Below are 24,534 nucleotides of genomic sequence, written 5' to 3' on the forward strand. Positions count from 1 at the left end.
TGTATACCTTGCTTCTATACTTACCTAGGTACGTGTACGGGTGTGTGGGAGGGCTGGGACCTCCCTCTTCCGGTCACATTCCAACCCCTCTCCCAATTAGGTTTTCACACACCTCCTGGTTTTTGGGGGTGGCGTGTTTATTCAAGTTTTTACTTGTTGACTTAGTAAGCTCAGGTCTTTCAGAATCGACCTGTACTGTAATTTTATCTTCTTGTACAGAGAGAGAGACACGTCCTTTCTCTCCTTAGGTCTCTCTCGATTTCTTCTTCAGTACTTTGCCTTAGCCCTTTCCTGAACCCACTTTTCCTCCCTCCACCCCCTCTCGTCTCACTCCCTTTCCCTCCCCCACCCCATCCGCAACCAGGGCAATGGACTCTATAAAAATATTCTCGCTCAACGCTAAGGGCCTGAATATTCCAGAAAAGAGGCGTATGCTATTAAATGACCTCAGGAATTCCCATGCAGATGTTGCCTTTGTACAGGAAACTCACTTTAAACACAACAAATTCCCAATCCTCAAAAACAGATTCTTCCCTGTAGTATATCATTCTACCGACCCCATAGCGAAAACTAAAGAAGCGTCCATACTGATTTCGAGTAAACTTCCCTGGCAATGTCAAGCAGTGCTTAGAGACTCGGAGGGCCGTTTTGTGTTCCTTAGGGGAATTGTCGGCGACGTCCCACTCACATTGGCGTCGATTTATGCCCCTAATGAACACCAGGACACTTTTGTCTCAAACATTTTAGACAAACTTGGGGAATTTGCAGCAGGTCACCTGATTCTCCGTGAGGACTTTAATGTTCCCCTGATTCCATCGTCAGATACGTCCTCAGGTCACTCCTCAGTGCCACCGGAACACAGAAAGCGTATAGCTAATTTCCTACACAAATCTCAGTTAATTGACATTTAACGTCTTCAGCACTCGGGTGAGCGTGACTATGCTTTCTATTCACAAACACACAAATTATACTACAGAATAGATTATTTTTTTATCCCTCATAACCAACTACATTAGGTATTAGACTCTTCCATAGGACACATCACATGGTCTGACCATGCCCCTATCAGCCTCACATACACACTCACTGGGAGATCCGAGGGTAGGCCGAAGTTCTGGCGACTAAATGAGAGCCTTCTCCAAATCCCCGAAATCTTAACAGAGGCAACAAAAACATTGACCTTATACTTTCAAGAAAACGACAATAAGGACTGCGAACCCGGCACCCTATGGGAGGCCCATAAGGCAGTCCTTAGGGGACTACTGATCAGACATGGAGCACAGATAAAAAGAGAACGGACTGCACAGCTGACCAAGCTCCTTACCGCCCTGACCACTGTAGAAGCACGCCATAAACATGCCCCTTCCCAGGCCCTGGAAACAGAACTAGGGATGATACGCAAACAGAATAACGACTTACTACATTATAAGGCCAAGGCAGCATTGCAGCGTTGCCAGCAAACCACCTAGGAATCTGGGGACAAATGCGGGAAGATCCTAGCTAGAGCGGTCCGAGAACAAAAACAAGCAGGCTACATCCCCCACATTATGGGCCCTGACGGTCAAAAGGTCACTCTTCCGGAACAAATTTCAAACGTATTCAGTGACTTTTACTCTAAGCTATATAACCTACCACATAGTCCACCCTCTCAGGCAGACGTCGAAGACTATGTAGCGACTTCCCAAATCCCTTCTCTTTCTACGGAAATAAGATGAGCTAGAGTCACCAATTATCCTAGAAGAGCTCCAGATCGCCATTAATGCCATTAATGCCATGAAACCAGGGAAAGCCCCGGGCCCGGATGGATACACCATCCAATACTACAAAACTTTCCTCCCCATTATAGGCCCACGTAATGCAGTTGGTGTGGAAGCGATTTTGCCCAGAGAGATGCTGAAAGCCCACATATCACTAATCCCTAAAGAAGGCAAAGGCCCAACTGCATGTGGGAGTTATAGACCTATTTCCCTGCTGAACATTGATCTAAAACTGTTTTCCAAAATCTTGGCAACCTGTCTGGCACAGCACCTTCAGCCCCTAATACACCTGGACCAGGTGGGCTTCATACCTACCAGGGAAGCCCGAGACAACACTATCAAAGTACTGAACCTCCTTCACGTTCCAAACACTAAAGGCTCCCCATGTGTACTCTTAAGTACCGACACTGAAAAAGCGTTTGACAGAGTGAACTGGAACTTTATGTTTGCAGTACTCCATCATATTGGTTTGGGTGATAGGATGCTTAACTGGATAAATAAGATTTATTCTAATCCCACAGCACCGGTAAAGGCGAATGGTCTACTCTCTAACCCTTTCACCATCACAAATGGAACGAGGCAGGGGTGCCCTCTGTCTCCTCTTCTCTTTGCACTCACCTTAGAGCCATTTTTATGCAAAATAAGACTAAACCCAGACATTCAGGGCCTTCCTGTAGGCGATACCCAATGAAAGATCTCAGCATATGAGGATGATTTGTTTATCTCCTTAACTAACCTTACGATTTCCCTACCAAACCTTCTCAAAGAATTTGACACATATGGCACCTTATCAAATTTAAAAATAAAATTTTCAAAATCAGCCGCTATGGGGCTAGCTATTGCCCCCCATGTTCTGCAGTCTATGCAAGTTAACTTCCGCTTTAAATGGACGTCCGTGGCTTTAAAATACTTAGGTACACACATTCCAAGTGACATCAGACGCACATATGAGTTGAACTTCCCTCCCATTCTGACTAAGGCCCAATCCCTACTAGAGAGCTGGAACAAAGGGCTACATTCATGGTTTGGCAGGTGTAAGCTCAAAAATGTGTATTTTCCCTAAGTTTTTGTACCTGTTCCAAGCCCTCCCTGTTCATATACCACTCTCATTCCTTAAACAAGTACACTCCCTCTTCATTAGATTTATATGGTCCAATAAAAAACCCCGCCTAAGTAGGACCCAAATTTCACTTCCTAAACAGTATGGAGGCTTGGTGCTACCAGATGTCAGACAATATTATCAGGCCACTCACCTAGGTCGCATCCTGGACTGGAGACGTAACATGACAACTAAGCTTTGGGAGCAGATAGAGCAAGCTCAATCTGTTATACCATTAAAGAGTGCACTCTGGAGTTATGACTCTCTCCCCCCGGGTTTAAAATCGCACCCCCTATTGGGTACCATCCTACGCCATAGTAGTCAGGTTACCATGCATTCATCCCTTACCTCGAGCAATTCTCCACTATTCCCGGTTCTGGGAGACCCTAATTTCACACCGGGCCTCCACTCTGCGGAATTTGACATCTTGAGGGGTTCAGGCTCCAACCATGCTGCCAAATTTGTGACAGCGGGACGCTGGCCTACATTACCGGAACTGACTGAGGCGACAGGCAAATACCAACTCCCCTTCTGGAAAGCGGTGCAACTACACCATTTCTTAAGTTCGATCCCCGACTCTCAGGACTTTTCCCGCCCATTTTCGACCTTTGAAGAGTACTGCACAGGAACTGAACCGTTATCAAAAACGCTCTCCAAAATGTACTCACTGCTCAATACACCTTCCACACAAACACATCTACCCTGCTTGGAAAGATGAGAGAGGGATCTTAACCCCAAATTCTCAGAGACACAAAAACGAACAATTATCAGCTGTGCCTTTAAATCGTCCTGTTGTACCAAAATACAGGAGACGAACTATAAAATTCTATCAAGATGGTACCTCACCCCCTCTAGATTACACAAGTGCTTCCCTGCCACCTCTGATCGCTGTTGGCGATGTGGGGAGGGTGAAGGTTCACTGCTTCACATTCTCTGGTCGTGCCCTGGCCTGCAGAATTTCTGGAGAGAAGTTCGACGCATCGCTCAGAAATTCACGGAATATGTGATCCCAGATGATGCGTCGTTTTTCCTCCTACATTTATCAAACATCCCGTTTAAAAATACAAAAAATCTTTGATGCGTCATTTGTTGAACGCCGCCAAGGCATGCATACCGCTCCACTGGAAGCAACAGTGCCCGCCAACCATTGCGTGTTGGCTGCGGAAAGTGGGGGAAATGAATAAAATGGAGGACCTGGTCCTAAGTGCACAGCACAACCGTGAGAGATACTCAGAAACCTTGAATAAATGGAAGATTTTTACTCACTCAGAAGAAGGATCATCTCTCCTGGGGTCATAGCTGACCAACAGTTAACTACTTAATCCTGGAACGCGGACGCATTCCCCTATGCCAACCACCGCCCTGGCTGCCCCCCCTCCCCCTTCTCCCCCCTTTTTTTTTCCAATTCTACCTCTTCCTATCATTATTCTTTTCCTCCTATCTTTCCATTACCTATACATTTTGACGAAAAAGTGAAAAAAGTAGGGAAGAGGTCCTGCTGTCTTAGGTTACCCACGAAAAACTGCATTTCATTAACCCATTTGTTATACGCTGACTACATCAATGTAAGGCATTGTTCGAATGTATGATATTTACTATACTTTGATATATTGAACATAGTGCTTGTAACACGTACTGCATTTTCAGATTGTTTGTTATGTTGGGATCTCTCCCTTTGTTTGTGCTTAATAAAATATTTGAAAAAAAAAAAAAAAAAAAAAAAAAAAAAACTTACAAGAAAGCAGACAGTAGGCATAAAAACAAGCCGGCCAGCTTCAAAACAGCCCGTAGCTTCTGGGACTGGACGTATAGCGGTGACATCAGTGCGTCGCTCCTAACTGTAAGGATTTTATGCTATGTGAAGCCTTTATTGTTTTATGGGGAACATACTACTCATCCGAATTGATCCATCTGCGGACCGGTTCTATTGAGTCTGAGGAGCCCAGTGCACGCCAGAGAGATCCCGGGCTGGGACTACAGGCATCTGCTCTGTGTGGTCCCCTGTAATAAGGGACCACCGGGTTCTGGTAAGCGGCAGTGTTTTCTGTGGTGGAGGCATTTTTTACCTGTCAAAATTTTTTGTGGAATCCTACAGCACATCACCATTGAAGAACCACTGGTTTCTTATGGACTAATTATTTTAATATGGCAATTTTTAATTTATTATCGACTTTTTTCACTCAGTCACTTGATTTGATATACAGTTTATTTTTTCATTATTTGTTATATTTTCACCTATCACGGTTATATTTTTCACTTTATTATTGCAGTACATTTTTGATGTATCATTTAGTACATTTTGATATATCATGTAGATTATTGAACATCACTATTTAATGCAGTTATTTACTCACTCTTGTTCCTTCACCGAGTAGATCTGTTAATTTTCAGGTTTACCCAGTGTGGCATATTGGCACTCATTATTGTGAGCACATATTATATTGTCTCACGATCTCAATTATTTTAGCGCAAATTTCTGTTTTTTATTTCTGCTTAGTGTTGTATAACGCTTTTTAGTCGCAGCTTAGCGTTTTTTCCACTAATAGCACAGTTTTTTCTTTTTACAATGGTGGAGAAGGATCTGAGTGTGCTGGTAGATCATAATTGTAATAATGGCATACAATACCAAGCTGCGGTTTCTAAATTGAGCAAAATCCTTTTTTAAGAGGTATGGACTGCAGAAAGAGAGATATAATTTTGCCCCTGTACAAATAATTAGGAAGACTGGAATCTGGAATGTGCAGTTCAGTTTTGGGCACCAGTTAAAAAAAACTGATTCCCCCAATTGTACGCCTTCAAGTATGTATGATGCATGCATATTTTTACATTTATCAACATTAAACCTCATTTGCCAGTTACCCAATTAACCATTTGACCTCTGGAAGATTTACCCCCCTTCATGACCAGGCCATTTTTTAAATACAGCACTGCGTTACTTTAACTGACAACTAACTGCCCAGTCATGCAATGCTGTACCCAAATATACCCAAAATACCCTAAACATTTTTTTTTTTACTTTTGGCTATAAAATATATGCATTAAAAATGTAAAAAAAAAAAAAAAAAAAATCAAATTTCTTCAAAAATTTAGGCCAATATGTACTCTGCTAAATATTTTTATGAAAAAAATCCCAATGAGCGTATATTGATTGTAAACACTATAACTTTTGCGTAAACCAGACTATGGGATATATATCTTAACACTCGTGGAGAGTGTCTGACTGATGTTTTTCCGATATGCCTGTGTAACTTATCTTTGCTGTAAGTAGATTTGCTATTAAACTCTTGTGCTTTTAATTGAACGCTGCGCAACAAGTTTGTTTCCCCTTCCTTCTGGTTTACTGCATGATCGTGTCTGAGGCTCCTATAAGATAGATATATGCATCACTGGCATCCTTTAACAAGCTGAACAGTTGAGCTGGCTTATAGGCCTGTATAGGCCTTGAAAGGTCTGATTATCTAGTAAGAAGAAGATATTTTTGTCTCACCTATCCCTTGGGTAGCACGAGGTGATACACCTGTCATTAACTGGAAGGACACCACCCTTTTTTCACCTAAGGATTAACTGGTGTTTGGACACTTTCATAACTTTAAGCACTTCAATACAGGGCACTTAAACACCTTCCCGCCCACACCAATTTCCAGCTTCCAGTGCTCTCACACTTTGAATTACAATTACTCTGTCATGCTACACTGTATTACGATTACTCTGTCATGCTACACTGTATCAAAACAAAATTTTTATCATTTTTTCTCACAATTAGAGCTTTCTTTTGGTAGTATTTAATCATCGCTGGGTTTTTTATTTTTTGCGATATAAGCGAAAAAAGATCGAAAATTTAAACTGAAAAAAAAAATCTTTTTTTAAGTTTCTATTGTAAAATTTTGCAAATAAGTAATTTTTCTTCATAAATTTGGACCAACATTTATACTGCTACATATCTTTGGTAAAAATAATCCAAATTAGTGGATATTATTTAGTCTGTGTGAAAGTTATAGTGTCTACAAGTTAATATGCAAATCACTGAAAATTGATCACATCTGATCACACCTGATGTACTGAAGGCCTATCTCATTTCTTGAGACACTAACAATCAAGGAAAGTACAAATACCCCCCAAAAGTCCCCTTTTTGGAAAGTAGACAATCCAAGATATTTAGTAAGAGGCATGGTGAGTTTTTTAAGTTGTCATTTTTTTCCCACAATTCATGTGAAAATGAAGCCTTTTTTTTTTTTAACTAACTTATTGTATTGACAGGTTATTTCTTGAACAAAGCATGCGCATACATGCAACTACACCCAAAAATACATTCTGCTACTCCCCCAGAGTATGGTGATAACACGTGTGAGACTTTTTCAAAGACTTTGAAAAAGTCTTTCTGACGAAACTAGTCAGAGCACGATACCACAGCAAGCGTTATCACGTGAGGACGCAGTGTGCTTCAGACACGAGAGGGAGGAAGTGCGTATCAGCTGTGCCTGGTTGACACGCAGTGCGCTCCAAGCTTGTAGTTGTATACTAGTGGAATGAAGGACTGATCAGCTGTGAGTGTGTATCATCCATCCAGTCTGCAACCAGTACCCTTGTGCTTTGAGAGAAGCAGTATGAGTTATCCACTATTACCAACCAACTGAAAGCTAGAAGGCTATCCTTTGTAAGGAACTGCGCCCACTGATTTTTACAGTGTATTTACTTTATTAGTTTTTTTCCTCTTATTTGTGATTTACAATAAATTATCAAAACGGTACTGGACTATTCGGGGTCTCTTTTTTACATGTGGACATTGTTGCTGTTATCTGATCATCAACCCTGGAGGACTTCGGGAGTAACCCAAGAAAGGATTTGATCCAAGGCTTGTTAACCTCTTGGCTCCGGTGAGTTTGAACCCTTACGGGGTGTGTGCAGCACAAGGTGTCCCAATAGATGGTGAAAGGTGCACTCATCAGATCTACTATTCATATAAGGGAATCCAGACCAAACTCCAACCGCTGTGTCTTTGTTGGAATTTACCTGCCTGCATGTGTTTTGCTTGCATTTACAAAGACTTTGTTTTATCAGTCAGCATTAAGGACTGAAAATAGTGCTGCTTTGATGGGTTAATTGCTGTTTCATATAGTACATTCATTCATCCATATTTATATTTCTTTTTGTATTAAGTGGCTGCTGAGAGATATCTCACTCAGAATATGGTGACATCAGGTTAAATCACTGCGGTTTATTACCATTATTATCTTCCATCTGTATATCTCCTTTTTGTTTGTAGCACAAAGAAACAGTCCATAAAGTCCTGGGTCATTACAGGCAGCGATTAGGTCAGCACAGCCAAATTATTTGTCCAGGCAGCAGGAAGGACCATCAAGCTTAGGGCCAGGGGGACAGGGGTAGAGGCTTCTCCCACCCAAATCTCTTTGAAGCCTCTGGGCAACCAGACCCAGTTCTGGGAACAAAGAAAACCAACTGATTTTCTCTACTCAGAACGCTATTCTGAAGCCCCTCACATATGTGAGACCCCTGTGTACTGAAGTAGAAGGGCAAAAGATCAGTCCAAGTGGCAGGCAAAAACATGGTCGATTTAACAGGCCGAGGTCAGTGCACGTGGAAGTCAGAAACGTGGTTAAAATGGCAGGCAAAGGCATCGTCGGTAAACAGGCTGAGGTTGGTGCATGTGGAAGTCAGAAATGTGGTTAAAATGGCAGGCAAAGACATTGTCAATAAACAGGCCAGGATCAGTTAACATGGAAGGTAGAAACATGGTGGCGGGCAAATGATCCACACAGGTAATTGAAATGGGAAAATGGCAGTCTGTTACCAATAAGGGGAACGAATATCTGATGGATGTGTGATAATTTTTGAAGCAATCACCGATACACAGGCCAGGTTGGGAGGGACATTGGGGACAATAACAACTTGTATCTCTTCTAGCTCCTCCACTTGAGCATACACAACATTTCTTTTGGCGTCTTCTTCCGGTTTCTGCGGGGAGAATGTTATAGGGAAAAATGTTGCTCATGAACTCGACTCACACTATAAAAGCAAATGCTTCCTGGGGCAGGTCCTTGCTGGTAAATAAGGGCAGTGACAATGTTTTCAATATATTTGAGGTAGGTGATGAGTTGGTTTTTGGGTGATTTTTGATAGCAGACAAATGAATTGAACATGGCCATACGAAACAGATGAAATGCAACTTTTTTATACCAATAATTGGACTTGCAGGTTGACAAATATGGTTGTAGCATCTGATCATTTAAATCCACCCCCCCATATGCAGATTGTAGTCATGGACACATTCAGGCTTTACTACGGGGCCACGTCTTCTCTGAACCTCCACCAAGATGTCATTGTGAACATCCTTCTTGTCCTGCCACTTCATGGCCAACACCTCCTCATTCCTCATGAATGCGGCCTCCCCCTTTTGTATCCATTTTGGTAGTAAATTCTGTGGGAAGCCCTTCCTTTCTTTTCGGAAGGTACCGCAGGCCAGGGTTTTTTCACGATACAGGTGACGGAAAAGGGGCAAGCTGCTGTAGTAATTATCTACATATAAGTGGTAACCTTTTTTGAACAGGGGATACTGTACGCAAGGTCCCACACAATTTTACCACTGGTTGCAATATATGTGGGGCACTCACGGGGATGGAGCTGGGAGTCTTTTCCCTCATAAATACGAAATGAGTACACGTATCCAGTGGTTCGATCACATAATTTATTCAATTTTACCCCATGCCTGGCTCTCCTACTTGGGATATACTGCTTGAACTGCAGCCGGCCAGTAAAGTGGATAAGGGATTTGTCTACACAAATATTTTGGTCGGGGATAAACACTTCAGGAAATTGTTTGGTAAAAGAATTTATTAGGGGGCGGAGCTTATATAATTTGTCGTGGTTGGGATGATCTTGGGGAGGGCACTCCGAACTGTCATTGAAATGTAGGAAACACATAATCATATCGTACCGTGTCCTGGACATGACAGAATAATATATGGGCATGTGGAGGATGGGGTGGGTGGATCAGTAGGCATGCAGTTTGTTTCTCTTTGTAAGCCCCATATTAAAAGTAAGGCCCTAAAACAAGTTAAATTTGTCTAGTGTGAGACATCGCCAATGGAACATACGGGCGTAGGACAAATTGGGGTTGGCAGCAATAAATTGCTCTGCATAGAGATTTATTTGGTCCACCATGTACTGCAACAAATCTTCGGGGAAAAACAAATAGAAATAGTTCGATTGTGAAAAATTTGAAGTGTTGGGCTGTACAGTGAAAGGGGGATTGTAGCGGATCCTGAGTTGGCAGGCAACCATAAGGGGTTTGCCAGGGCATCGATAACGTAGGACTGGGCCCAGGATTCTTTGGGCTGGATGTGCAATTCCAGTACTTGTAGTGGGCTCCTCTTCCTGGGGTCTGGCGCTGCTGGTAGTAGGCAGGTGTTCTGATCTTGGTCCTGATCTATGTCCTGACTTCCTTACTCTTTTAGGAGGGGCGGTTTCCTCCACTGACTCGGACTCAGATCCACTACCCTCCACTGGCTCGTATTCTGAACCAGAAGCGGATGAGAGCTCCCCGCTGCTCTAATCATCCGACATGGTAAGGATGTAATATGCCTCCTCAGCTGTATAAACTCTTCTAGACATGATGGCGGTACTTTTGGTGGGCCTGTGTGAGGGAACTGGTGGTGCTACTGACAGCGGGCTTGTGTGATGGTACTGACAGGTTACTGATAGCCTGTGTGACAGTACTTATGGCGGGACTGTGTGGCGGTAGTGATGGCAGGCCTGTGTGACAGATGGGCTATGACAGATGGTCTGTCACACCCAGATGGTACCGATGGCGGTACCAATAGCGGTACCGTTAGTGGTACTGATGGTGGCCTGTGTGACAGATGGGCTGTCAGATCCAGATGGTACTGATTGCGGTGGCTGTGCTGATGGTGGTACTGATGGCGGGCTGCGACAGATCCAGATGGGCTGCGACAGGTTCTGATGGACTGTGACAGGTTCTGATGGACTGTGACAGGTTCTGATGGACTGTGACAGGTTCTCCTTATTGGTGGGGGGTGCATGTTGTGCAGACAGTAAATATAAAATATGATGTTTCACTCAATGATATCAGATCTCTCCTTCTCTCTCCTCACACAATCGGTGTGCGAGGAGAGAGAAGGAGAGATCCCTGGAAACCGCCACAATGTTTATACTTGTGACCGACTGTGATTGGACACAGCCGATCACTTGGGTAAACAGCCATTTCATTGGCTGTTTACCCCGATCGGGATGGGGCAATTTCCAAAGGACACGTGCCATTTCCGATCGGCGCGAACACAATTTGTTTTGACATGCGACAGGCTGTTATTGGACACAGCCGATCACATGATCACATTTACCTTGATCGGGGATGCGCTGTATCCGAGGGACAAGCGTCATCCCCGATCGCCGTGGTGCGCGCCGCCGGGGGTGCGCAATAGCGGTGCATCCTGGCGGACGTCATATGATGCCCGGTTAGGATTTTCAAACCACTTTAACGCCATAATTTTGTAATAGGGCGGGCAGCAAGTGGTTAAACAAATAATGTGTTTTGGATTATGTGAAGGACTTTAACGGTTCATATGCTCTGATAATACATTTAAGGAAAGACTTTATAATATAGATCACTATTTTGACAGCGCAACATTTTTCCTTTATTTCCTTGTACTATATAGTTGAAGGTAAATCTGAAGGAAATTGAATAAGAGAATTGTATAATGTATGGCCAGCTTTAGGTGATGCAATTAGAGAGTGCATCTCCTTATTTGACACAGACAGCAATAAAAACCTCAATTAAAGGAATAGCACGCACTCCTTAAAGTATCACTAAACCCACAACAGGTCTGTATATGCAGCATAGCATGCTCGTTATACTCATTGTGGAACTTACCAGTTTTATTGTTTTATCCTGTATGCACAGATCCTCCCCCTCCTGCACAGTCTATCTGGGGAAGGCCAGCTAACACAGGCAGGGTAGCCAAATTGCACATGCTCAGTTGTGTCTTTTATGGCGGAGAGAACGTTTACTTGTTCTCAGAGCTAGCCAGTGCTATCACATGATATTGACATAACACACGTGGGCGTGTATACAGGCTGTAGTGGAAATCTCCTATCTGAACTCTCAGCACTGGAGAATCTGTGCAGTTTATCACATAACCGTGGTATAAAGATCATCCAAAAAGGTATATAGTGGCAGTTCTTTAATGTAAAAAGAAGATTTATAAGCTGTGGGCACTGGGGGGGGGGGGGGCACAGATTAACTATTTTCATATTACTGAGTTTAGTAAAACTTTAAATACCATACAGGTATATAAAAAAACAGAAATGTTAGTCCTTAATGTTCGCAAAGATGTGAAAGACACACTGCCTCGTCAAGGTCCCTCTGAAGAAGAGTAGTCCGTAACTCTAATCTAAAGCTGGCCAGTGGGCTGAATGGGAACAAAAATAGATTTCTCCATCTATACAAACTAGGTGGATGGAGGGGTCTGTACTGAAGTGTTTGTGCTTTGCGGGGTTGTACATGGGGGGTGAGCTGGGAGAAAGGATATAGCAATGTTAGGGGAGATATTTACAATGGGGGTTGTGGGCTTCGAGGGGGAAATTTGTACTAGAAAGAAGGGGACTTTTTTTTGTTGTACCCTGTAAAGTGACCTATTACTTTCTCCTGACTCCCGCACTCTGTGCAATATGTACTCCTGAACCCTGTGTTACATACTCCTGTCCCCTTGACTCTTGCACATATCTATTAGACTCATTTCTATGAGACATTTTTGTGGGTAAAAGGACAGCTGCATATGTGTCCAGTCTATAGGAGTAGGCCCAGGTTTTCTTTAACTATGTCCCTTTTTGGGAGATGTAGTGGGGTAATAATCACTTGCCGGCCAGCCGCCGTCATTATACGGTGGCAGGTCTGCTCAGTCCCATGAATCGCCGTAGCTATATGGCGGTCCCTTTAATGGCCACCCGCGATCACTCCACAGAGAGGCAGAACGTGGATCCGTCAATGTAAACAAACAGATCCCCGTTCTGCCAGGGGAGTTCAGAGTGCTCTGCTGTTCCTAGTGATTAGGAACAGTGATGCAGTGTGCAGTCCCCCTCCCAGTTAGAAACACCTCCCAGGGAACACGTTTAACCTCTTGATTACCCCCTAGCGTTAACCCCTTCCATGCCAGTGACATTTATAGAGTAATCAGTGCATTTATATAGCACTGATCACTGTATAAATGTTAATGTTCCCAAAAAAGTGTCAAACGTGTCCGATCTGTCTGCCGCAATGTTGCAGTCATGCTAAAAATCACTGCTCACCGCCATTACTAGTAAAAAAAAAATAATAATAAAAATGCCATAATTCAATTCCCTATTTTGTAGACGCTATAACTTTTGTGCAAAATCAATATTAGCTTATTGCAATTTTTTTACCAAAAGTAATAAAACTGATGAAGAAATTTTATAGCAAAAAGTAAAAAAAAAAAATTGTTATTTTTTCAAAATTGTTGGCCTTGTTTATAGCGCAAAAAAAAAAAAAAAGGGACATCAATTTTGTTTGGGTACAGCGTCGCACGACCCCGCAATTGTCAGTTAAAGCGACGTAGTGCCGTATTGCAAAAAATGGCCTAGTCAATTAAGGGGGCAAATCTTCCGGTCCTTAAGTGGTTAAAAAATTACTGTCCTTGGGTGCAAGATATGCTAGGTATGTCACTGTTAAGAAGTGCTGGTTAATTAATTCATCACTTATTTCTTTAATTCACTGGGTTCATAAAGGTGCCATCAGCCATGCACCTATCTATGCTGACTATGGACAACAACACAGGACAGAATGTTGAATGATAGCAACAAAAAACAGACATTGGTTCTATCCCCTCACCACTCTAGCCAAAATGTTGATGAAATACATACAAAAAAAACCCAAAAAAAACCAAAAAAACAAAACAAAAAAGACAAGCTTAAAATATAGCCTGGTTCTTAAAATATTACAAAAAAGAGAAAAGTGTTGCAAAAATTTTGAATTTCGTTTTGTACTTCAGATTAAAGAAGCATCTGATCGATTGCCAATAAAGATACAATTTTAAAAAAAATACCTAAAATACCGAAAAAGTGACATAATTTGTGAAAGCAACTTTTGTAAAATGTTCACTTTGCAATAAGTGGGAGAAATTTTTAGATCATTGTGGAAAGAAAAAGAAGAGTTGATTATGGCTTCATACTTTACGGTAGACAACTCCAATGATGGCAGTTTTCAGCCTCATCCCTGTAACAAAGCAGATGTGGAAATACTTGTGCAAGATGAGTGTTTGCAGGCAGGCACAGAAGAAAAGCAGTCCAGTGTATAGGTATCCCTGCCAGTCTGGGGCAGTTTGGTCTCTCACAAATTGTATAAGTAACCTGTTTGAAGAAAAAAGTAAAATGAAAATTATTAGCAGGCATCAAGTAAGGAAATGCAGCATTAATTATCTGCTTCCTGTGCAGCGATGTACTGGTACGTCGCTGGATAGGAAGGGTGTATTCAACCGATGATTCTGAAACCAGTAAAAAGTAATCCGAAAGGCTAAAGAGCTGCTGGATTATTTTTACAGGAGGCTGTCTTTACCAGGCTCTCCCAAGTGATCATGAGCCTGGTAAGGATGCGGCTGATGGCATCTGGCTTCAGGCACACAGTGAGAGGAACAGCTGTTGTTCCTCCCAATGTGTAACATCAGAAACCGGGAGAGACATGAATTTTTTCACCTCTGGTTTTGGCTTCGTGTTTAATGGCCGTATTGATGGCCAGCGAAGCAGCCAAACAGACAGATCTGTGTCTGATCAGCTGCATAGGAGGCCAGAGGAGAGATCTCAGGTCTAATAGACCTCTGCTCTCTCCATAAGGAGGACCTGTCACAGGTCATGCGGTCATGTTGTTCATCCCTTGTGACAGCAATACAGAGAACGAAAAAAAAAAAAAAAAAAGTTGATTCCAATAAAATAAATACATTTCTTTTTAAATTTGAAAGTGCCCCCTTACGCCCGTGCTCGCATAAAATAATGTGGTTGCAGAAGTGTGCACAACACCCTATTATTAACTGGGGATGTAGCGGTGTTCAGAATTAAAAAATCACATTCAAACTCATGTTAAATAGGAGTCAGTACACATCATTTAAAGTGCCTCTGATTAACCCGAAATAAATTTCAGGTGTTTTAGTAGGTCTTTCCTGAAATTTTCTTAGTCACATCCCACAGCAAAAGCCATGGTCCACAGACAGCTTCCAAAGCATCAGAGGGATCTCATGGTATCATCTAGGAGAAGGGTACAAGTGCCTATAGTATATAGCATCCTTGTTCGGAAAAAGGAAGTTATATACAGCAGCACTAAACAGAGAAAGCACTGATCCTGACTGAAAAGTTAATTGTCAACACTAAGACCTCTAAAGAAGGCTTTGAAGAAGAGGGAAACCTTGAAACGCGTTAGCCGATGTGACTACAAGTGTTGTGGATTTTCGAATATGAATTTAAGCGGATGATTTTATGATAATGCTATGACACATGTACTGGTTTGTGAGTATATTCACCTCCATTTTTATTAAATATAACATTGTATTGAGGATAATGCGCTAGGCCTATGCACCCTCTGTGTTCTTCTATGCTTTCAGTTCATTTGGACTCCCCCATTCTTTGGAAGGCAGCCAGGTGTGCATTATGCACATATACTAACATGTCAAGATAAGAGTCTGATAACACGTTGGGACTTACCACACAGCCCAGGGAGTGAACATTTTGATATACTCTACAGCATATGCATATTTGCAACTACACCCCAAAACACATTCTGCTACTCCTCCTGCATATGGCGATACCACACGTGTGAGACTTTTCCACAGCCTGGCCACATACAGAGGCCCAACATGCAGGGAGCACCACTAGGGGTTCTAGGGACATAAATTACACATCTAATTTCTTGACAACCTATTACACTTTTAAAGGCCCTGGAGCACCAGGACAATGGAAACGTTCACAAAATGACCCCATTTTGGAAAGCAAACACCCCAATGTATATTCTATAAGGCATGATGATTAATTGGACAGAGCGATCACGTGGTAAAGGGGCATTGCGATTGCCCTTTTACCCCAATCCATGATGCGTGGACCTAGTGATCACGGACACTTCCAGATGTCCGCCCCAAGAAGCGGGTGCATGGGAGGATGTCAATAGACGCCCTCCCAGAACTAGCCGGTCACGCTGTAGCGGTCATTCGGCAATAGCATGGTCAGCAAGCAGTTAAGAAAGAACCCCCAGATCCTGCCCCCCTATGTGAAGGAATATGGGGTACATAGTACCCTTACCCATTCACCCAAAAAAAAAAAAAAAAAGTGTAGTGTAACAAGAAACAGGAGGCAGTTTTTTACAAGCCTTTTATTAAAAATAGTAATGTCCCCCGATAGAACCAATGTCAATCACATTAGCCACCCCCTGTCTAATGCTCCTGCCATTCAGCTTCCATGTCTGACAGTTCTTGTATAACTATGGGGCCTAGCCATGCAGTGACTTAACTCGGAAACCCCACCCCCTTGTGAAGTCACGGACCTATTATGCCCGGGCAGCGCGCTCTGTGACGCTGCTGCTCTAAGATTGCTGTTAACCTCCCTGGCGGTATATAAAAGTCCCTCGCGCCATCACAGTGAATAGAATAAATAATGAAAAGTAAATCTAACCAATTACAGCTGGACCTAAAGTGCACTTAAAATGGGTGAAGATATAAATAGTGATCAGCGCAACTGAAATTAAAATGAGCTAAAATCATTAAAGAAAAGATCTTCTGTGCAAATATTACTGTGCCAAATTGATAACTGTGCAGTCATGTGCAAAATGATATACTGTGTGGTAATGTGCAAAGTTATAAACTATTCATACAAATGATGAATGGACGATCCTAATCCTGTGCAAAAAACAATCCTGAGCAAAGATATAAGCTATTCATGCAAATATATGAATGGACGATCCGAGTCCTGTGCCAAGAAACAATCCTGTGCAAAAAATTTTTTATGCAGTGCACATATGCAATATTGTGCAAATAACCAGTATGATGGCAAGTACTAAACACACTGTAAAATTATTCAATCCAGTCCCAGATCGATTACCAAAATGACCAATATTCATCGACTAGTCCATTAAATCTTAAAAGGTTAAAGAAGGACTAAAGTGCAGAAAGTGCTTCCAATGGAGTGTTCAATAAATCCTCTCCGATGTGAAATCTTCATGTGCCTCACTTAGTAGTGCTCTCTAGACTCTTACCTCAATGTAGATGGTATCTGGCTTATTCAGATCAATATGGTTGAGGAACCTCCCGGGATCCACTAATGGTGGGTGGTGCTTCTACTGCTGTGTCCCAAATGAACGATTCCAATTGTCAGCGCAGCGCAGATATTCACATACAGCGGGCATATGTAAGGGATGACAAAGAGACTCCCATAGCGCAGTACGTTTGAACACACTGATTTATTAAAAGGCGCTTACAACAATGAAATGATGTAAGAGGCGTCTGTAACGCCGCTAAATTTACAGCTCTGCCTTTTTAATATTTCATTGTTGTAAGTGCCCATTTGGCCTTTTAATTAATAAATCAGTGTGTTCAAATGTACTGCGCTATGGGAGTCTTTGTCATCCCTTACATATGCCCGCTGTATGTGAATATCTGCGCTGCGCTGACAATTGGAAGCGTTCATTTGGGACACAGCAGTAAGAGAAGCACCACCCACCATTAGTGGATTCTGGGAGGTTCCTCAACCATATTGATCTGAATAAGCCAGATACCATCTACATTGAGGCAAGAGTCTAGAGAGCACTACTAAGTGAGGCACATGAAGATTTCACATCGGAGAGGATTTATTGAACACTCCATTGGAAGCACTTTCTGCACTTTAGTCCTTCTTTAACCTTTTAAGATTTAATGGACTAGTCGATGAACGTTACAATCATTTTGGTAATCGATCTGAGACTGGATTGAATAATTTTACAGTGTGTTCAGTACTTGCCACCATACTGGTTATTTGCACAATATTGCATATGTGCACTGCATAAACATTTTTTTTGCACAGGACTAGGATCGTCCATTCATATATTTGCATGAATAGCTTATATCTTTGCTCAGGATTGTTTTTTGAACAGGATTAGGATCATCCATTCATCATTTGTATGAGTAGTTTATAACTTTGCACATTACCACACAGTATATCATTTTGGACATGACTGCACAGTTATCAATTTGGCACAGTAATATTTGCACAGAAGATCTTTTCTTTAATGATTTTAGCTCATTTTAATTTCAGTTGCGCTGATCTTCTCCCTGGCGGTATGATTATGTCACATTTTTGATGCTCAAAGCGGTACAATGTTTTGCATGGAAATCTGGCGTTTTATTTTGTAGGCCTGTAATTCTTAGGAATAACACACTCAGATCTGTTCAAACAAGAGTCTACTAGACATCCCAGGTATGATAAAGTTTGAAACACAACATCATAAATTATAATATAATAAATATTTATAAAAAATAATATTATAATAAAATTTATTCAATAATGTAAATCAAAAACACTGAAATTTGTCGCTGTCATTACTTTCAGTATTTGATGACAAATTTCTCCACAAATTACGATCGCTGAATTCTGCAAGTGATTCTAATTTATTATTGCTTTTTTCTAGCTGGTCTAAATCCGCTTTTGACTTAAAGGGACACTTTTTGGTTGCTATGGACATTCTCAAGTTTACAGGCAGAAAGAACAGTATACATAATATAAAACTGCATGCAGGGCACTGGACAAAAGGGATGTGAAATAATTTGATACAGTAACATAATCTGTAAGCTTACAGTGTACTGTATGTATTGTGTGATTTTTAACTTTTTGAATTTGGCGCCGGGCTCGGTACCCGTGCTTCGCGACGCTTGCAGGGAACGGAGTCCGCTACTGTGATGAATCGAGCGGAAGGACACAGCTCGCACAAACACAGCAGGGAGACATCGCGGGATCCTGGGGACAAGGGAAGTAACTTTGCCTGGATCCTGCAATGCGATCCCGAGTGTGGCTCAGGGTTACCGCTTTTGGTACTGAATATTCACCCCGAGCCACACTCGGAAATATCGCCAGGGAGATTAAAGGAGTTGTAAAGTCAGAATGTTCTTTTTACCTGAATGCATTCTATGCATTAAGCTAAAAAGCCTTCTGTGTGCAGCAGCCCCCCTCTGCCCCCCTAATACTTACCTGAGCCCCCTCTGTCCAGCGATGTCCACGACTGTCTCAGCCATCCGAGATTCTCGCGCCTGATTGGCTGAGAAAAAGCAGCGGTGCCATTGGCTCCTGCTGCTGTCAAAGTCAGGAAAGGTGATGCCGCTCTCCAAGCTTCGTGGACCGTAAAGGAAAACCTCCACCCTCAATAGGAAACAGGTGCAGACTGTACACAAGTCTAAGGTAGCAAGGAAATCCCGGACTGCTGCACTCTGAAAACGGTCATCTTTATTGCAAACATAGTTAAAATCCAACAAAAGTCATCAGATACGATAGAAGAATAGCGATAGCTAACGCGTTTCACATACAAAGATGCTTACTCATAGCTAAAAGATAAGTGAATGTAGTCACAACTAAATAGAGCAAAAAGGTAAAAAACCACCAATAAGAAACTGGTGAAGCAATCAATTAAATCAATAAACAATAATTAGTTAAAAGGACACACTTGCGGAACATCCCATAGACCAAAAATCCCAACAATGAAGGCCACCTATAGAAAAAACATATGTATATTGGCACTACCGAAATGTGTGTACATATATGTTCACATTGAGCACAAACATAAGTATATATTCACCCTAAACATAAACATAACCATCCTAGAAGCAATCCAATAGCAATAGCATATATGAACTTTAAAAGGCTCATAGAGAGAACACCTAACGATAGTGAACCATAATCGATAAAACTTCCCGCACTGACACTGCCGAAAACAGTTAATACGAATAATGTAATATAAAGGCGGCCAAATAAGACCTAATAAGGCATAATAAAAATATGCAGTGATAGAACACTCAAAATATAAGCATACCAAAACAATTTGGATAGCATTGAATTACATTAAATCAGACTAAACTGAATAAAGGACCATACAACAATGTGAAAACGGTATAGAATATAAACCTACCTAATAGATTTGAATGGCATTGAATTACATTAGATTAAATTAAGTAAATAAAGGACCATGTCGGCAATGTGAATGCGGTATACATCCCAAATAGTGACTGTCTGAAGACGTTACAAATTTTCCCAAATTTAGATGGTTCAGTAACAAAGTATAGAATTATGAAAATGTTTGAAAATACAAACTTAAAAGCCTATATATAGATACTCGAAGGATGCGATTCATCTTCTTCTCTCCAAGAACCAAAGATCAAAAATGCAGATCGTTCCGGGAGAGGGAACTATAAATTATAAACATAAATGTAGATATAAATGTGAGTGAACAGAGTCTCATTCTTCTTGCTGAAAAAACGGAAGTCACAGATTGTATGTGTCACATAAGTGAAATATCCTTTACCGGTAGCATAATTTCAAAGACTGCTGTAACCCCATGTAGAGTCTCGCTCCGCTTGCTTAAAAACAGAAACCATAAATTATGTGTCTCACATCCGTTCTAACCTTCCAAAAACCTATATGTATAGTGTGCTGTCAGAACGTATATTACTCCCAGGGTGTCTAGTGCCTGAAATAAGACCAACATTAAAACGAAGGATATTATCGGTATCATGTATCTAGAGTAATATACTATCCTCAGAGATGAAAAACAACCCCTCTCTAAACTTACAAAATGTTGCTACAAAAGAAAAGAGAATAGATACAATGTTGCCTCCAGAGAGAAGAAGATAAATACAGCTCTATGGCAACATGACGCCACCTTGAGAGAGAAAAAGATCAATACAATCCTGTACTGGTATAGCCTTGCCTTCCAAGAGAAAGAAAGATCAGTGTGTTTCCATGGTAGCATGACGCTGCCTTGAGAGAGAAAAAGATCAAAACTTTTTTGTATGTACTAGTATAGCATTACCATTAGGGTCCTTTCACACTGGGGCGGTTTGCAGGCGCTATTGCCCTAATAATAACGCCTGCAAACCGACCCGAAAGTGCCGCTGCTTTCATTCCAGTGTGAAAGCCCCGAGGGCTTTCACACTGGAGCGATGCGCTGGCAGGACGGTAAAAAAAGTCCTGCTAGCAGCATCTTCGGAGCGGTGAAGGAGCGGAGTGTATACCGCTCCTGCCCATTGAAATCAATGGGACAACGCGGCTATACCGCCGGCAAAGTGCCTCTGCAGAGGCGCTTTGCGGTGGTTTTAAACCATTTCTCGGCCGCTAGCAGGGGGTAAAAGCGCCCCGCTGGCGACCGCATACCGACGGTAAAGCGACGCTTACAATAGCGGCGCTTTACCGCCGCTGCCCGCCCCAGTGTGAAAGGGCCCTTAAAGAAAGAAAAACATGCATTTATATAACTACTTTCTAGTAACAAAAAGTAGAAAATGTAACACTATCGCAACTCAATGCTATGGATAGTAACTGGGTTAAAATATATAAACTTCAACCAAAGTAGAGATAAAGCATTATGGAATTTATTGGTAAAAGTGGGACACATCCCGTTCGAAATTGAGGCCGGACAGGAGCCTAGTGTTCAAAATAAAGATCCACCGGACCTCACGTTTACATAATGAATTAAATTTATCACCACCTCTTGGTGGTTTCAAGATTTTATCGATGGCCTGGATGACTAAACTGGAGGTGTCCCTATTATGAAAATCATTCCAGTGTCGAGCAACACTCGTGTTGTGGTTTTTCTCTATGTCATAGAGGTGGTCATATAATCGATCCTTTAATCTACAGGTAATTCTTCCCACATACTGTATACAGCATGAGGTACAGGTTATGGCATAAATTAACATTACATGTTGCAATTGGCAAATGACAGAATTTTATGAGGTTTAACCGTGGATGAAGACACAATTACATCTCCACCTTTAATGAACAGACAATAGGTACAGTTGTGTCCCCCACATTTAAAAGTGCCTTTAAACTATAACCAATTATTTGTGCTTGTTTTACTTGAGAAAAGGCTGGGTGAAAACAAGTTTCCCAAAGATGGGGCCTTTCTTGACACAGTGCGTATCCCCCCAGCTAATATTTCTGAATAAATGGGATCATGTGACAGGACGGGAAGATATTTCTTAACTATTTTATGTATTTTTTCATATTCTAAACTGTATGGGGTAGAGAAAGTAGAACTACCATAGGTCCTACTCCTTCCGGAACTTGCTGTATTTTTCCATGCAGACTTTTCCTCAAGTAGTTGCTCTCTTGATGTCCCAGATGCTATGGACAAACCCCTATTGACCACCGACTCAGAATATCCTCTCTCTTTGAACCTAGAGGCCATTTTAATGGCCTCCAAGTTAAAGTCAGACTCTCTGCTACAGAGTCTTTTAAGCCTTAAAACCTGACCAACCGGGACGCTCTGAATTGTGTGGCCCAGATGGCTAGAATCTGCCCTCAAGATGGTGTTCCCTGCACTGGGCTTCCTAAATAAATTAGAAACTATTTTGTTGCCTGATCCAGTGAGCGTAACATTCAGAAAGTCAATCGTATGAGGATTGAGCTGTCCAGTAAACTTTATGTTTAGATCGTTGTCATTTAGATAATTTAGCCATGATTCCAGTTTGATGTGAGGGTTAGAGACAATAAATGATCAATCATCAATATATCTGCAGAAGAAAATAGTATCTTTTCGATGGGGACTATCAATCCCAAAAATGCGGAGCCTTTCCCACCACCCCATATAGAGGTTAGCCAGGGATGGTGAGAATTTAGCTCCCATAGAGGCTCCGCATTTTTGCATTTAGTAGTCCAGTAGTTGAACATAAAGAAGTTATGGGTTAAAAGATACTCCAAACATAAGATAATGAATTCCTGTTCTACCATAGAGAATTGTCCTGATCTGTCCAAGAAAAAGGCAAGAAAAAGGCAACCGCTTTGAGACCTAAATTGTGCGGTATAGACGAATATAAGCTGGACACATCACACGATATCCAACAAAAATTCTCCTCCCAAACCACCTCTTCCAGCATAGACAACAACTGTTTGGTGTCTCGTACGAAACCTGGCAAATTCCTGACTAGCGGCTGTAAGTGTTGATCGACCCATTTACTTAAAAGTTCATTAAGGGAGTCAATGCCTGCCACAATTGGGCGGCCACTCAGAGGTGTAAGTCCTTTGTGGAGTTTGGGGAGGTGATGAAAAACTGGCATTATGGGAAAGGCTGGAATAAATGCTTCTTTTTCTTTAGCAGTGAAGATACCAACTGAAACTGCTCTGTCCAATAGGGACGATAACTCCTTTTTGCAAGAATCGGTAGGATCACCCTTAAGCTTATGGTATGTAGTCGAATCTGATAGCTGGCGTAAAGCTTCTTCCCTATATGTGAAGGTGTCCAAAACCACCACCGCTCCCCTTTGTCAGCATTTCTGATAACTATGGATGGATCCTTGCGTAAAGTGTTAAGAGACCCCTTTTCCCCATTTGACAGATTCTCCGTAATGCCATCAGAAATATTTTTAGCGAGGTAGCTCAAGTCCCTTTCTACCAACTTCTGGTACAAATCCATATCCTTCGACTTTGCTGTCAAAGTCAGTCAGCCAATCAGGAGAGAGAGGGGGCAGGGCCGGGCCGCAGCTCTGTGTCTGCATGGACACTGGGAGCGGTGACTCGGCTCAGGTGTCCCCATAGCAAGCTGCTTGCTGTGGGGGCACTCGACAGAGGAAGGAGCCAGGAGCACAGAAGAGGGACCTGAGAAGAGGAGGATCAGGGCTGCCCTGTGCAAATCCACTGCAACAGAGCAAGTATGACATGTTTGTTATTTTTATTGAAAATAAAACAAGACTTCACAATCACTTTAAGAGCCAATCAGCAGCTCTTTACAAGGTGATTAGTTGTGCCAAATCACAGCTATTCACGATGTAAGCGGATGTCATTCATAAGCATTCCTTTCCTCATGCTGACAGTGCGAGGAGAGGAGAGCCAATACCTGGCTTGTGTAAGACTCCTTTTACACTGGGGCGGTTTTCAGGCATTTTAGCACTGGAAATAGCCTCTGCTAAGCGCCTGAAAACCACCTCCCATTCATTCAAGTGTAACTTTTCACACTGGGGCGGTGCGCTTGCAGGACGTTCCGAAAATTCCCACAAGCAGCATCTTTGAGGCGGTTTGGGAGCGCTGCATTTAGCACTCCAAAACGCCCTGCGCATTGGAATGAATTGGCAGCGCTTCCAAAGCACTGCAACACAGGAGTTTTTAACCCCTTCTTTAGCGCTAACGCAACCCCAGTGTGAAAGGGGTTTAAAAGGGTCATGTCCACTGATAATCAGTGTCCTGATAATCAGTGCAGCCAAAACAAGCCCACCAGTGCTGCCAATCAGTGCCCACCAGTGCCTCCTCATCAGTGTCACCTATCAGGGACGCCTACCAGTGCCCATAAGTCCAGCCTATCAGTGCCCATCAATGCAGCCTTTGGCACTTGCCCAACAATGCCTATCAGTGCCACCTTATCAGTGCTCATCAGTGAACAAGAAAAATTACCCATTTGTAACATTTTTAGGCAACCTTTTTTTCTTT

The 24,534-nt window shown here is 42.1% G+C and overlaps 1 protein-coding gene across 2 annotated transcripts in view; it reads right to left on the reverse strand.

Moving 5' to 3' along the window:
- Window positions 1-24,534, reverse strand: part of LOC141101798 (multidrug resistance-associated protein 1-like) — a 716,249-nt gene that overhangs the window by 447,813 nt on the left and 243,902 nt on the right. For both annotated transcript variants that reach the window (XM_073591133.1, XM_073591135.1), the window contains exon 9: window positions 14,076-14,253. In XM_073591133.1, coding sequence (XP_073447234.1) covers window positions 14,076-14,253 — 178 coding nt within the window. The remainder of the gene's footprint in view (window positions 1-14,075; window positions 14,254-24,534) is intronic.

The sequence above is a fragment of the Aquarana catesbeiana genome, linkage group LG06 (genome assembly GCF_042186555.1).
Source record: "Aquarana catesbeiana isolate 2022-GZ linkage group LG06, ASM4218655v1, whole genome shotgun sequence".
Lineage (NCBI taxonomy): Eukaryota > Metazoa > Chordata > Amphibia > Anura > Ranidae > Aquarana > Aquarana catesbeiana.